This window comes from Lampetra fluviatilis, chromosome 27, assembly GCF_964198595.1.
Source record: "Lampetra fluviatilis chromosome 27, kcLamFluv1.1, whole genome shotgun sequence".
In the NCBI taxonomy this organism is placed as follows: domain Eukaryota; kingdom Metazoa; phylum Chordata; class Hyperoartia; order Petromyzontiformes; family Petromyzontidae; genus Lampetra; species Lampetra fluviatilis.
In genome coordinates, this window is record NC_136301.1 from 10,937,420 (window position 1) to 10,954,334 (window position 16,915).

General features: G+C 47.3%; 1 protein-coding gene across 1 annotated transcript; it reads left to right on the plus strand.

Moving 5' to 3' along the window:
- The first annotated feature begins 3,728 nt into the window (after positions 1-3,728).
- Positions 3,729-15,064, plus strand: LOC144942488 (uncharacterized). Its single transcript, XM_078869348.1, has 4 exons — positions 3,729-3,962; positions 6,070-7,197; positions 7,387-7,442; positions 13,899-15,064. The coding sequence occupies exons 2-4, from the start codon at positions 6,152-6,154 to the stop codon at positions 15,062-15,064; spliced, it is 2,268 nt and encodes a 755-aa protein (XP_078725474.1). The 5' UTR covers positions 3,729-3,962; positions 6,070-6,151.
- The last annotated feature ends 1,851 nt before the right edge of the window (positions 15,065-16,915 follow it).

Here is a 16,915-nt window from a genome sequence, read left to right on the forward strand (position 1 = left end):
TCCCATTCTCTCGCTTCCCTCGTTCGGAGACTTGTGAACTGTTAAGTTTAACACCGGCATGAACCATTAGCCTGCTGGGTGAGTGAAAAGCGGGAATGGTGGAGTGTTGGTGGTGCGTGGGTGGGTGTATGGGGGGATTGGTAGTGTAGCGGTTAGCAGGCTGCACTACGGACCCGGCTAACAGAGTTCGATTCCCGCTCAGGACTAACACCAGTGAGGATGCTCTGAACCGGTCCTGGGCTTCCTCTAGGTCGACGCAGCCTCAAATGAGTACCTGGTGCCGTGGTGTCAGCATCGTCGCTGGGGAGACAAAGACGGCCGGGCGTAGTGTTGTCCACCCACTCCCTCGTGTGCCGTGCCGGCCTTCATAGGTGCTCGCTAACAGCACTTGTCCCCACAGTCTGTTGAGGCTATATGGGGGGTCTTTGCAATTTGTATGGGGCGGTGGTCGTGGTGGAGGTTGTCACGGTGGCAAAGATACATGAGTAGAAGTATGATTGTGTGTGGGAGGTAATTGGTGGGATAGGTGGATACTGTGTGGTGGTGATAGGGGAGGAGAAGGGGGGAGACTGGGCTGGTGAGCTGGTTGACAGGGTAGGTGGATGGGAGGGGGGGTGACACACAGATCCACTAATGGTGGTGTCGATGAGTGGGTGAGAGACAGGGGTGTTTGATAGGGGTGGGTGAGGTTGGTGTCTCGACGGGAGAGACGAGTGGATGAGAGGGGTGGGTGGGTGGGTAAGTGCTCAAATAAGCTCATACTCCAGGGAGCCAAGGTGCGGGTATATAAACACACAAAAAGCAGAGAGGTAACGCACCTGGTCGCTCGGTACCAGGTGAGATACACAGGGTAGTAATACTAACGACGGCCAGAAGACGCAAGAATCGACAGTGCTCTGCGTCAAGGTGAGCTTATATGTAAGAGGTGGCCGGATAGATGAGGGGCTATAAAGTCCGTGTGTTAGCGACTGACCCAGCACCACTCGGGACCTAGGTTCAATTCCTGGGTCCGGGTGCGTCAACCAGGGGATTATAATGTCAGTGTCAGAGCAAGTGAGCCGGCACCGCTGAGGACCTAGGTTCAATTCCTGGGTCCGGGTGGGGCAATCAGGGGTTCAAAATATCCGTGTTAGATCCGCTGACAATGGCCGCACCGGGAGATCGAACCGATCGAACAGGCGACTTCTGGGTTACAAGTCCAGTGCGGTAAGCGTTACACAGCCACCATGGGGGTATCTCTCTGACTCAGGGGTCGCCAACCTGCGGCTCCGGAGCCGCACGCGTTGCTTTGGCTGCCCCCTTAAGGGCAGCTGTTTAAAAAATAAATAAACTTTAATCTGAAAACGTCAGGTAAAAAAATATGTATCGATTAAGTATGCCAGGAAATGGGTCACTATGGAACGTCTTGGTGACAACATCTCTCCAACAGTGAGACTTTATTGTCAAATAATAACTCAGGGGGAGGGGAAACTAAAGAGGCACAGTTTTAGTCCATCACCTATTTCATTTATTTAAGTCAGAGTGTGTGTTGTTGTCATCTGCTGTATTATACCTGCTGTGTTTGTGTACCAGTTAGCTCTGCGTGTGATGGGGATCTCGAACTATCTTGGTCAAAGACAAAAAAAATATTTAAAATACGTTTATTTTAAACACGCTTTAATGAAATGTACCGTACTCGTAATGCCAGAACTCCACGACTCCAGGAAGTGGCCGCACAGCTTGCCATAACGTTAGGGGCCGTGGTGATTTAGAGCCAACGTCAGTTGAGCGTGGACAATTAGACTCAAGCCGAAACATAACATATAAAAAATAATGTTTAAAAAAATATATAGATTTTTTTGATAGAATATGGTATTGTCATCAGTATGACATACGTATACCAAGTTTGCAGTCGATACGACATTGGGAAGTGGTTTAAAATTTAGTTACAAGATTTGAGGATACGACAACAGACAGAGTTGAGGATACAACAACAGACAGAGTGAGTTTATAAAAAGCGTGTTAAAGGATGTTTTAAAATATATATTTTAGATTTTTTATGATAGAATATAGTCTTGTCATCAGTATGACATAAGTATACCAAGTTTGCAGTCGATAGCACATTGGGGAGTGGGTAAAAATTGAGTTACAATATTTTTTGAGGATACGACAACAAAGTGAGTTAAATAAAAGCGTGTAAAATAAAAAATAAAACCAATGGCTCTTCTTCTTTGACAGGTTGCCGACCCCTGCTCGATGTACTCCGCTCGGCGAGGCTGCGTTTCTATGTATTGTCTGCCTCTCGATGTGGACTAACAGTTGATGTGTCTATCTTCCCTCTGTCGACTAAGTTTCAAATGATCACTCTCGTGCGATGTTGTAAGCATCGCCACTCGGGAGACATTTGCGGCCGAGCGTGGTTCTGGCCACCCACCCCCTCGCGTGCCGTACCGACCTTCACATGTGCTCGCTAAATAGCACTTGCCCCCAACAGTCTGATAATAAGCTATACGGGGGATATTTGTATCTGTGTCTCCCTGCTTGGTTATCTCCTTCACTCTAACGGCCTGTGTCTCTCTCTGCCTTTTGGAAAGTAAAAGAACAAGATCCACTGCTGAATGAAAGCTTCCGCAAGCCGCCGCCGTCTCTCACTGTCTGGTGATGGAGCAATCCACGTTAGCTCCTCTACACACGAGCTGATTTCATCGCTCCGCCTCCACTCAATGCGTACACGTATCTTGCATGAGGATGCAGGACATTCGTCAACCTCAAAACAATGCGATCACAATGCGGATTTATATATGAGGTCCTAAATGCCCACGCGCCTGGAGACGTTGTAGAGGCATAGTTATCTACGTGAATATATGGGTCTGTTTGTGTATCTATGGGTCTCTGTGTGGATCTATGGGTCTCTGTGTGAATCTATGGCCCTCTGTGTGAGTCTGTGCCTCTCTGCGTTAGATTATCGGAGAGAGGGGCAGTCAGTCATAGGCAGAGGATAAGATGATGGTTCTTGAGCCTGCACTTTAATAAGGTTGCACGGAGTCGACAGCATGGTTGGCTGGGGTCTCAGTATCGCAATTGCAAATCAAAGTCTAAAAATGTACTTCACATTAACGTATTAAGTATGTGGGTATATCAATATGTGCCTGCGTGTCGACGTATTTATATCTGTGTGCGTAAGAGTTTGTGTGTGCGTGTGCCTGGGCCTCCCCTTCGTCGACTCAGTCTCAAATAAAGGCGGCCGGGCGTGGTGTTGGCCACCTAACCCCTTATGTGCCGTTCCGTCCTTCATCCGTGCTCGCTAATAGAACTAGAAGATGGATTTTCCCTCCTGTTATCTGTGTCCTAAAAGTTACCAGTGTCGCAAATGTCAACTTTACCCTGTCGGGAAGTACCCTAGAGAGGTTTTTTGAGACATATACAAATTAAGGTATTTATTTATATAGATAGAAGATACATTTTGTTTAGCGCGCTGCGCTGCAAAAACTGGCTTCAGGAAATCGATTCCCGTTCAGGGTTAACACCAGTGCGGATTATAAAAAACCGGTCCTGAGCTTCCCCTATGTCGACTGAGCCTCAAATGAGTACATTGTGAGGTGTTTAAACATTGCCATTGATAAGACAAAGGCGGCCGGGCGTAGTCCTGGCCACCCACCCCCTCGTGTGCCATGCCGGCCTTCATAAGTGCTTGCTAACAGCACTATTCCCGACAGTCTGTTGAGGCTATGTGGGGGATATTTGTCTTTGTTTGTGTATTTGTACGAATGTGTGCGTGTATATGAACATCGGGAGGGAGATGCAGAAGAGTTATCTGCGATTGTCAGTCACGGATAACATCAGTCGCGCCTCTCTTAGGAGTACTTGGCACGGTATGTGAACATCACTGGGAACACAAAGGCGGACAGGCGTGGTGCTGTCCATACCACTCCCACGACCGCCGTACGACTCGGTGCATCATCCGTCCCGGACACGTAAAATAGGTACCATTTTGTGGGATGTCAACAATGTTTGTCCTGTGGACAGAATGGCCCCGACCATGGGACTGTTGAATTTCCAGCACTCGCTCTACAGAGGTGCGAAGAGTTTGACTTGATAAATATTTATTTTACAGAATAAAACGATAGGGGGACACATTATCTGATACATATAGACAATCTTTAGAGATGTTAAAGCTTAACCATGTTTTAGAGGAGCTATAAATATTGGCATAATTTTGTAAGGTCTATGCCTCATTGTCATCGTAATCAGCCACGATTTATCCACAGCTGGATGAAGACCTAGCACCTAGCTTCGGCAGATGAGTTGACTTTGTCACTTCCATGTGTTATTCTATAACTCCCATGTGTTCCTCCATAACGCACATGTGTTCCTCCATAACTCCCATATGTTCCTATACAATTACCATGTGTTCCTCTATAATGCTCATGTGTTCCTCCATAACTTCCATGTGTTCCTCCATAACGCCCATCTGTTCATCCGTAAATCCCATGTATTCCACCATAACTCCCATGTGATATTCTATAACTTCCATATGTTCCTCTATAACTCCCATGTGTTCCTCTATAACGCCCATGTAGTTCCTCCATAATGCAAATGTGTTCCTCCATTACTCCCATGTGTTCCTCCATAACCGCCATGTGTTCCTCCAGAGCTCCCATGTATTCCTCCATTACTCCCACGTGTTCCTCCATTACTCACATGTGTCCCTCCATAACACCCATGTGTTTCTCCATTACTTCCACGTGTTCCACCATGACCCCCATGTGTTCCTCCATAACTCCCACGTGTTCCTCCATTACTCCCACGTGTTCCTCCATTACTCCCATGTATTCCTCCATAACACCCATGTGTTCCTCCATAACTCCCACGTGTTCCTCCATTACTCAATTGTGTTCTTCCATAACTCTGATGTGTTCCTCCATAACACCCATGTGTTCCTCTATTACTCCTATGTGTTCCTCCATAACACCAATGTTCCTCCATAACTCCAATGTGTTCCTCTATAACACCAATGTGTTCCTCCATAACTCCGATGTGTTCCTCTATAACGCCCATGTGTTCCTCTATAATGCCCATGTGTACCTCCATAACTCCCATCTGCTCCTCATACAACTCCCATCTGTTCCTCTATAACGCCCATGTGTTCCTACGTAACTCTCACGTGTTCCTCCATAACTCCCATGTGCTCCTCCATAATTCCCATATATCCCTCCATAATGCCAATGTGTTATTCCATGACGCACATGTGTTCCTCCATTACTCCCATGTATTCCTCCATAACGCCCATGTGTTCCTCTATTACTCAAATGTGTTCCTCCTTAACGCCCATGTGTTCCTCTATAACGCCCATGTGTTCCACAATAACATCCATGTGTTCCTCCATAACTCCAGTGTGTTCCTCTATAACTCTCATGTGTTCCTCAGTAACTCCCATATGTCCCTCCATAGCTCACATGGATTCCTCCATAACTTCCATGTTTTCCTCCATAACTCCCATGTGTTTCTCTATAACTCCCACGTGTTCCTCTTACACCCCAATGTATGTCCTACGCAATGACCATGGGAAAGACCCACATTTGAAAACTTTCTAATACGGTGCTTAGACAAATCCCGTGACCAAAATCTTCCATTTCCTCTCTCTGTGCGTCTGCGAGGGATTACATTTTGTCTAACTCTCATTTGTGCTTCTCTCCATTCCTCCCCTCTGCAAGTGTCTGTCTGCCCTTCAGTCTGTCTCAAAGTGAGTTTCAATAGCTCTCGATGTTCAAAAATAACAACGATAATCCATTTATGGATTAAGATGATTAAAATAATGATTTACCCAGGAGAGCCACACTGAATCTCAATACTCTTTTCCAGGATGGTCCTGCTAAGCTTGAACAATTTTCCAGCAAATGTTTCTTATTCAAATTTGCCAACATTTGGACCATGTCACTCGTGGCCTCTTTACAGCAGGCTACACGTAGTTAATTGCATTTATTACGGTCAATACTACCTGAAGTATTAACCAGGGCGGCCGCGGCCTCGAAAAGTGAACCTCTGCAAATGCGCCAGCGCTGTCACCCGCCTCGTCGTTGCTCCTTGCAGATGTTCGTCCTTGACAGTGAGATGATCGAGTCGTGACGTCACAACGCTCTGCCAACTACGTCACCCGGCGGGCACCCCCGCCATGTTGCAAGAAACGGTTCAAAAAGTGGTTACGTGCAACGTTTCCTTCTACAACCTCAACTGCACCCTGTCCGAGCTGACCCAGCCGCAACGCGTGGTCCTGATTTGCGTCTTTACCATCATCATCACCATCACGGTGGTGGGCAACATCCTCACCATCGTCTCCATCCTCTACTTCAGGCAGCTGCAGACTCGCACCAACGTGCTCGCCCTTTCGCTGGCCCTCGCCGACTTCCTGGTGGGCTGCCTCATCATGCCCTTCTCCGTGATGCGCACAGCCTACAGCTGCTGGTTCTATGGCCAGCTCATGTGCCGCATCCACACGTGGCTTGACTATACCTTCACCACGTGCTCCATCTTCAACCTGGCGTGCATCTCCATTGATCGCTACGTGGCCATCAGCGACCCGCTGCGCTATGATCAACGCGTGACCTACAGGATACTGGCGGTGATGCTCACCATCTGCTGGGGCAACATCATCCCATACGGTGTCTCCTACATGCTGAAGCTCAACATCAATGGCATCGAGAGCGTGGTCGCTGCCAAGAGCTGCCCGGACAACTGCTCTGTGTTCATGAACGTCCCGTTCGGACTCGCCAACTCCATGGGCGCCTACGTGCTGCCGATGCTGTTCATCATGGCCGCATACTCCAGGATTTACGTGATGGCTCGGAATCAGGCGAAGAGGATCAGCTCGCTAGGAGACCAGGTCCGGGCGAGCAACGCAAGCGACTTAACCATGCAGAGCAAGTGGAACGCCATGAAGAGGGATCACAACGCCACCAAGACCCTGGGCATGATCATGGTGGTGCTGTTTATCGTGTGGCTGCCCTTCATCGTGGTGGTGGCCACGGAGCCGGTGATCGGTTACAGGATGGACTCGACGGTGTGGGACGTGGCCAACTGGTTTACCTACTTCAACTCCACGATGAACCCCATTCTCTTTGCGTCCTTCAACAACTCGTTCCGAAGTGCATTCTATCTGATCATGAGCGGCAAGATTCTGCGCGGCAGCTACAGAGGGACGGATCTATTCAACTTTAGGAGGTTAGAAAAGTAATTATAATCATCAGCAGCAGCAATAGCAACAGCAGCTGTTCTCTATCCACTGCTGGATGAAGGCCTACCTCACCCCCCCCCACCAACTCATCCCATCTCTCACTGCAGCAATCCATCTAACACATGCATGTGTTCCTCCGTGGTTAGTCTCGACTACTGGCGGTCATTTCCTTGCAGTGACAAGTCCTGCCCGAGCCAGCCTGACTCTCATGGAGTCGACATGATGTCTCCCTGTGCCTTGTGCGTGCCCTCTGATCCACGAGTTGCTCTTATCGCGTTTTTCAGTGTAATTAGAATAATAATAAAAAATTATGATGATGATGATGATGCGCGGTCACAAATAACCGAACAAATGCAGCTTATATAGGGTGGATTAGAAGTCATGAAACAGGGTTATTTTAGTTATTTCCAAAAATTACATGATAGGGTTATTTAATTTATTTTAACAAAAGTTGAAACTGACTTCCATTGACATTAATGCATGCATGAATTCTCTTTTTGAATGAATTTGGAACTTGGACTGTCTTCTTTAACATACATAAAAAAGTAAACGAATTTAACTCGTTAGTCTTTCGTCAATGTTCGTTCCATTATGAAATGTCCATCTGAAAAGATGGAAAAAAATAGATATAAACAATGATAAAAAGCTAAAATATTAACCTAAAGAATGCATTTGTAACGCCAGTGTTAAAATAAATTATATAACTCTACGTGTTCTGACTTTTTGCCCACCCTATTATTTAAATACTGTTTTGAAATAATTTAATTTGCACGTGAGAAAATCTTTTTATCGTGTGTAACATTCCTAACATAGCCTTGTCATGTATGAATCGTTGTTTGAAGTCTATATTCTTAGGCTCGCCACGGTGGCGATGTTACCTCCCTCGCTTAGTATACAGGAGATCGTGGATTCGATCCCAACCCTGACGCCTGTATATTTGGAGTTTGCATGTTTTCTCCGGGTTCTCCGGGTTCTCCGGTTTTTCCCTACACACTTAGAATAAACATGCGTTTGAATTATTTGGCTGCTCCCATATATTTACACATGATACGCTACTTCGTTGAGCGATCATTTGCGGCCAGGTCGCTCCTTACAAAGAGATAATAGCACAGTGGGCTTTACCTGGTACAATAAAAAAAAAATAGGTGAAATAGTTATAGTAGGGTTAGGTAATGATGAGTTGTGATGCTGCTGTTGCTATCGTAGTGACTGTCTTGCAAGCTTGGAGGTAGATTGTTATTCTTTATTTAATTATTATCATCATTGTGTTTGCGATGGATGCTATAGTTTTTTGCAAGTTATGCCGTGATGTACCCAGATGCGAATCGAACGAATACATCAGAACAAACTCGAGTAGATGCGAAAAACGTGCCTTTGTCTGTGCTTCTGCAGCGATAATAAACCGATTTGTGGAATACTGACGACTCTAAATAGATTTTCGAGCTTGTTCAGCCGTTCAACTGCGATGACCAAACGGGGGTATTGGGCTTTCTCTTCCTGCACACTGGCCAGACGTGTTTCAAGAGGCCGGAGTACCCATACTTTACCCCACCACACGCGACCTGCAGATGCACTCGCTTTCACGTACACCCAATTCAGATTCGCATACTACATGATGGACAGCAGAGAGAGAGGGAGAGAGGTGAGAATTTAATAACATTTGGCGCATTGTATCAAGGGGCCGTCCATAAATGATGTCACGCGATTTTGGACGATTTTTGACCCCCCCCCCCCCCCCGTCGTCACACGGCGTCACAAAAAGTCAGACCCCCCCTCAAATATGACGTAACAAAGCTCTGCCCACCACCCATCCAAAAAAAACATGCTTCAAATCGCTTTAAACTATTGCCATTGTAATGTGGCGCTGTACTCTGATGTTGTAGGAGAAAACATTTATTAACAAGTCTATTTAATTACGTAGAACGTGTTGTCTCATCACACATCGTCACAAATGTCTGACACCCCCCCCCCCCCCACCAGGTGACTGGCGTCATTTATGGGCGGCCCCCAACTGCAGCGCCGGGAGATTGAATTGAACTGGTGACCTGTAGGAATTGTAAGTGCGATATGTTCACCGTTATACCACTGCAGCAGACGTGGGTAAACCTCCGTCCACCCAGCAGAGCGCGTGTGGTGGGGTAAAGAAGCGTGGGTACTCCTCTTAAAATATGTCTGGCCAGTGTGGAATAGTAGGCCAAACATACCCCCCCAGCCTCTCCCTCTGGAGAGGCTCCCTTGAGTAGAGAGCCCTATCGCCATCGAGCATTTGCAGGGTTGCGCCTTTTTCCATTGCCCGAAACATATTGTTTACGTATATAATGAAATAGGTGCAACATCTCATGGTTCACGTGTTCCGCACCACCTACGGTAAATTTAGCAGGCGCGGGCGAGTAGGGCATCAACCGTGAAACAAAAATGCGTAATTAATTCCTTGCGGGTCAAATCCCTCTGCTACTCGAACGAATTTATTCTGAGACGTGCGCCCTATCTTATAATCCGCTTAGCTCCTTGAGCTAACGAGGGGAGGAGTGCTACCGTGGGGATGCAGTGCATTAGTCGGAGAGGCTAGGGGTCGTTAAGGGAGGTCGGGGCGGCCAGGTTGACTAATGAGTGGATGAGTGGTTGGTGGCGGTAAGGTGGGTTGGTGAATGTGTGGATGGATGAGCGAGTGAGTGGGTGGGTGATTGCATAAGTGAGTGTGTGAGTAGGTGAGAGGGTTGATGAGTGAAGGAGTGAGTGATTGAACACGCTCGTGGGTGTGTGGGTGGATGATTGATTAAGTGATTAAATAAGTGAATGGGTGAGTGAGAGGGTGTACTCGTGAATGTGCAGAGTCGTAGTGTAGCGGTTAGCGTGCTGCGCTACGGATTCGGCGACCCGATTCACGCTCACGGCCAACACCAGTGACGATTATCTGAACCAATTCTGCGCCTCCCCTAGGTCCACTCAGCCTCAAATGAGTACCTAGTGCGGTGTATACATATCGCCGCTGGGGAGACAAAGGTGGCCGGGCGTAGTGTTTGCCACTCACTCCCTCGTGTGCCGTGTCAGCCTTCATAATTGCTCACAAATAGCACTTGGCCCAGCAGCCTGTTAAGGCTATACGGGGGGTCTTTGTGTGTTGTACTCGTGAATGAGTGAATGAGTATGTGGTGGGGTCGGTGGGGTAAGTGGATGGGTGATCATGTAAGCCTGAATGTAGTGATGGATGGGGAGGCACTGATAGATTCATTGGTGGATTAATGAAAGAATGAATGTTCTAGTAGGTGGGTGCATAGGTGATTGGATATATGAGGGAGTGATTGAATGAGCGAATGAGGTTTTTATATGTTGAGTCAGCAAGCGGCAGGGTGAGTGAGTGAATATATGAGTCGGTGAGTGAGTGGGGGATTAAACAGTTTCATGAATAGAGTTGTGTTAGAGGTAGATTAGAGCCGGGAATAGTGTGGTGAGAGGGGTAGCTGGGTGGTTTAAAGGCACGGTTGGTTTAAATAAGTGAGTGGGTCGGTGGGTGGGTGAGTGGGCTATGGGTCAGAAGGAGGGTGGGTGGTAAAGAGGGAGGTTGGTGGAGTCGATGTGAAGGCTATGGGTGAGGAGGGAGGGAGGGATGTCGGTGGGGAATGATGTGAGGGCTATGGGTGAGAACGGTGGGTGCGTGTGTGGGTGATTGGCTGGTCGAGGAGTGAAGCGCTTGGGCACCCAGGTACGCGAATGCTCGGGGGATGCCACGCGCGCGCGAATATAAAGGCATGGATCACACAGGCCGGGCACCTGGTTGGTCCACATCGCGGCAGCACCACGAGGCGGGGAGAGGGGTGCACACAGAGACGAAGAGACGAAGTGATCGGACTTTGTTTATCCAGGCGAGATTGTATCGACACCTCGAGACCGTCGCACAAGGGGGTGACCTGGGTCGAGGGTCATTCGAACGAGTCTCCGTCTCGGGTAAAGGTGAGCTAACGGCCCCCCAGGTATAAACCAAATAGACGTCAAACGTTGTAACGACGATTGCCGTGCTAATGCACATGTACAGTCCTTTATCACTCGGACACGATTGTTCCTGCACAATACCGGCTATCTTGATCATACTTCACCACGCTGGTCAGATCGCATTGATTAAGGCGTGCAGCAAAAAACCTAGGAGCATAGAAGTGCAGTTGGGAGATCTGACTCTTTCCGAAATAATTGGTGATTGCCTTACCAATAGTTACGTAAAAAACTATATATATATATTTTTTCGTACTGTCACGCTCGGAAAGCCAAGTCCGGAAAGCCTCATTGAGTCTCATAACTCATTGTCAGGAGGGTCCTGCAAGGTTTTGCGCAGTAGGGAACAAGGCATGCCGTCCAGACTAGAGTTGAGTAATTTAAGTACTTCACGGTATAATCTTCTTCTTTAATTTGGCAAATCTGCACCGTGACGGCGGCACACAATGGTCTACTCCTACAAACGTGGTCACGGGTTCCTTATCGTCTACTGTTGAGTGAAGCATTTTTAAGTTTGACACATAACCACGGACTTTTCCAGGGCGGCCGGTGGATTCTAACCCATTCATTCCTTATATATTCAAACTAATGACTTACCGTCTAGTAGTAGGTTTTTACCCTTTTAAACTGGTACAAAACTGACACCTTTATTCAAGGCATCATGTTTGCAATAACCACAACACAAGTAGTAAAAAAAGCAAACAAAAAGAAGCAACTCTGATAATGATAATAATATGCACTGTCCTTGAAGTTGATTGGTCCACACCCGAGACGGCTTTCTTTAGAGCCTAGTCCCCATTGGTGTTGGACCAGATGACACGAGAAGGCGTACAACTCAAACACAGTGCAATATCAGAATATTGAGAGCTCGGGGTAAGCATTTACACTATGAGATCTCTTTTACCAGTGGCAAAATATAGTAGTAGTTTTTTACCCTTTTAAACTGGTACAAAACTGACACCTTTATTCAAGGCATCATATTTGCAATAACCACAACACAAGTAGTCAAAAAAGCAAACAAAAAGAAGCAACTCTGATAATGATAATAATATGCACTGTCCTTGAAGTTGATTGGTCCACACATCATGTTTGGTTATTGCAAACATGATGCCTTGAATAAAGGTGTCAGTTTTGTACCAGTTTAAAAGGGTAAAAACCTACTACTATATTTTGCCACTGGTAAAAGAGATCTCATAGTGTAAATGCTTACCCCGAACTCTCAATACTCTGATATTGCACTGTGTTTGAGTTGTACGCCTTCTGGTGTCATCTGGTCCAACACCAATGGGGACTAGGCTCTAAAGAAAGCCGTCTCGGGTGTGGACCAATCAACTTCAAGGACAGTGCATATTATTATCATTATCAGAGTTGCTTCTTTTTGTTTGCTTTTTTGACTACTTGTGTTGTGGTTATTGCAAATATGATGCCTTGAATAAAGGTGTCAGTTTTGTACCAGTTTAAAAGGGTAAAAACCTACTACTATATTTTGCCACTGGTAAAAGAGATCTCATAGTGTAAATGCTTACCCCGAGCTCTCAATACTCTGATATTGCACTGTGTTTGAGTTGTACGCCTTCTCGTGTCATCTGGTCCAACACCAATGGGGACTAGGCTCTAAAGAAAGCCGTCTCGGGTGTGGACCAATCAACTTCAAGGACAGTGCATATTATTATCATTATCAGAGTTGCTTCTTTTTGTTTGCTTTTTTGATTACTTGTGTTGTGGTTATTGCAAACATGATGCCTTGAATAAAGGTGTCAGTTTTGTACCAGTTTAAAAGGGTAAAAACCTACTACTATATTTTGCCACTGGTAAAAGAGATCTCATAGTGACTTACCGTCTGTTCAATACAATAATACAATTATACCTTCGAAGTCGACATTTCACAGCATGTATATAAGGTAGTATTTATTTACTCGCAAATCTATTGGAAAAAAAACCCACGTAGCAACATGACCCCTGCTGACATGTCCAGTGCTTAAATTTGCATTCCCTTACTTTGTACAGCTCGTGCCGCACAGGGACAGCTGATATCATTCAGCCGGGCATCAGAATGGTTTATATGAGAGGTGTTGTAAGTGCACTTTAAATAGCTGTGGCATCAGGTAAGCTTCCTATACACGTAAATCCTGATGTCTGTATGTTATACTTATTTGGCACCGTACGTAGACAACAACGCTAATCGGAGGTGTGGGGGAAGGACCACAAACTAAACACAAGGAAGCATTTCTAAACAAATTAGTTTTTAACATATATTTTTTTCTTTTTAATCCTGTATCACCTGTTAATTACCCATGATCCTCCACCATAATAGCATGAAACAAGGTTCATAGAATACACACATAGACGATATGATGCTGATACGCAGTCCATACTTCAGGCAGAACAGTAGGGAGCCCCGATCCGGTAATTACTTTGGCAAACCACATCCATCTCACCTAACTCTGTGCTAAACCTATCCAACGCATTATTGGAACACTATCTATGTAGAGCGGAGCAAGAATAATATGGGATGATCGTGGATGGGCGTACCTTGAACTCGTCTAGAGGTAGAGCCTTACGCCGTTAATCTTCTGCTCCGAGCCACCGAGAACAAATATCGAGTGAGAAGTTAAGCCGTGCTGCTGTTGTACTCACACGGCTGGCGATTCACCTGCTGTATATCGCTCGATCCCACCCTCCCCCCGTGCTTTCTCAACAGATGATGAGCACCGCGGGAACGAGTTAGCGGCTAACTCTCCATCTCGTGTTCGCATCGCGCATTTCCGAAAAAAAGATAACAAACAACAAACGATGAAAACTCACAACGCGACCAACACATTGGTGGCCCCCGTGTGCGTCGTGACATTTTTCAACTTCAACTGCAGTCCCCCGGATTTGGGCGACGGCGAGAGAGACATCCTCATCGGAGGCTTTTCCCTCGTCATCGCCACCACGGCCCTGGGGAACATCCTCACCATCACCTCGATCCTCTACTTCCGACAGCTTCAGACGCGCACCAACGCCTTCGCCATATCCCTGGCCACCGCCGACTTGTTGGTGGGCGTCATGGTGATGCCCTACGCGGTGACACGCACCGCCTACACGTGCTGGTTCTATGGAAAAACCTTCTGCAAGATGCACACGTGGTTCGACTACACTCTCACCACCTCGTCCATCCTCCATCTGGCGTGCATCTCCATCGACCGCTACGTGGCCATCAGCGACCCCCTGCGCTACGAGCAGCGAGTGACCAAGAAACTGGTGGGCAGGATGCTTGTGTTTTGCTGGACCAGCTTTATAATCTACGGCCTCTCATACATGCTCGAGTGGAACATCGCGGGCATCGAGGACATAGTGGCCAGCAGCACCTGTCCGCACAACTGCCCAGTCTTCATGAACGTCCAGTTCGCGCTGACCAACACGCTGTGCGCCTACGTCACCCCGATGCTGCTCATGCTAGCTGCGTACGCCAAGGTGTACGTGATGGCTCGGGCCCAGGCGAGAAAGATCAGCATCGCGATGCTCCAGACGCGATCGGCCGACGCGGCGGTGCGCAGCCGGTGGAGCGCCATGAAGCGAGAGCACAGCGCCACCAAGACGCTGGGCATCATCATGGGCGCGTTCGTCGTCTTCTGGGTCCCCTTCTTCGTCGTCGCCGCCTCCGAGCCACTGCTCGGCTACGCGTCCGACCCCTTGGTGTGGGACGTGGCCAACTGGTTCACCTACATCAACTCCACCATGAACCCCATCCTCTTCGCGGCGTTCAATCGCTCGTTCCGCAACGCGTTCTATCTGATCGTTAGCGGCAAGATTCTGCATGGCAGCTACAGAGGGACGGATCTGTTCAGTTTCAAACGCGGAAGCGGAGTGGCTGAGATGGCTTGAGCATGCGGATTTGTATTTGGGAAGATGGTTGTTTTGTATGTGTGTTGAACTTATTTGGCACCGTACGTAGCCAACCTTGCTAATCGGATCTGCGTGGTTGAATGTCTTTTTATTTTCAGTGGCGATTGATTTCTTGCTTAAACCACCAGGACAGCGTTCGGTAATTTCGTGAGAAAATCCCTGGATGGTGTGGAGTAATTATCGTTGCATTGTGGGTGGAATGAGGGTTTTTTGCTAACACTTTGTAACAAAAAAATATTATTGCAATTAAAATAAACTCTGGATAGTCCAGAGTATTCGAGGAGGAGAGGACACAATGTGTAAACGTGGCTGCAGTGTATTGCTCGTTGACAGAATCGGTTTTCCTGGCCAATGTGTTCCGGGTCATGTGAGTCAATGGCCCACTATGAGTTGAGAGTAGTGTATTATTTATTTATGCATTCATTGGCAGGAGTTCGTTATTAAGCCAGCGCACGAAACAAGAGATGCATTCTTTTTAAAGCACCGTTAATCCGGAACCCGTGTAATTCAGAAGTGACTGTGTGTACGTAGAGTTGTAAAACCATATCGCCATGGTGGTTATGAACCTGGCCAGTTTAGTTTGATTCCGGGCCATGGCTAACTTTTGTCGAGAGTGACATCTGACGGCTGTCCTGGGAACGTCCTTCATCACAATCCACACCAATCGACAGAGTGAAGAATCGGCCAAACAGCACCACCACCCGCGCCGTGTGGTGAGGCCCCGCAACTAACAGTGGACTCACAAAGGACTGTAAATCATCGTTCATCAATCCATTGTTCTTCCGAGCCTTCGTCTCACTACGAACCCGTCGCTTCGACTTCGATTCCGGCTCACGGCCAAAACCAGCGACGATTATCTGAGCCTGTCCTGGGCCTCCCATGGGTCGACTCAGCATCAAATGAGTATTTGGTAACCCAGGACAACTCATGTGGACTCCCTTACACGAGCCCCCCCCCCCCACAATCTTGGATCCATCTCCATGTCGTTGACAACGTCGAATCCAATCCCCCCCCCTCCACCACCATCTTTCTCTTTCACGTAACTATCCTTCTGATGTAATCTCCCGACGTTTTGACAACGTTCGTGAAAACCATCGCGCTCTATTCTCGCTCTTCTCCCCACCCTCGTCATCTCAACCTCTTCCATTTCTCAGACTGCCTTTTTTGTTGTTGTTGCTAAACTCCACAAATCCATCTCAGCTATGACATTCCCATCATGTTCACCAACAGGTGTTTGAAGCTGAACAGATCAATCCCTTTGTAGCCGCAACGCTTACGATCAGTGGCTCAATATTGATCTAGCCAAATGCCGTTCTCCGGCGTTTTTTAGTCCTACAGTTGCCACACAAAGGTGTCTAGGCACGCAGCTCAATGCTGGTCAATTTTCCTTTTGAGTTAATTTAGTTTAATGATACAAATGTAATTTACTCTGTGTAAAAAATATAAATATCATAGATCAGGGCTTAATTGCTGCCGGAACTGAAAAATGTCCCTGACCCCTACCACGCGTCTCTTTCCGGGAAGACGAGAGATAGGCCAGGTTTCGGAAATGTAAAGCAACACTTTTCGTGCTGCGTCTTATAATCAAGTTTCAAGCGTGTTTTGTTCGACCAGAGAGCAGGTTGGGGGTCTCGTTTCCAGAGTGAGCCGGGGGTCACCAACCCGACAAAAGAAAAACAGGTAATGTTAACCGACAACAACGAAGCCAGCGGCTCAACCGACTGTCGATTGTGTCCCACGTGCCCTGCACGTACTCGACAGTTTAAAAGAAGCGCACACATGGCGTGTCTACACCCGCGTCGAGACCAATCCGAACCGACTGATTTAAGA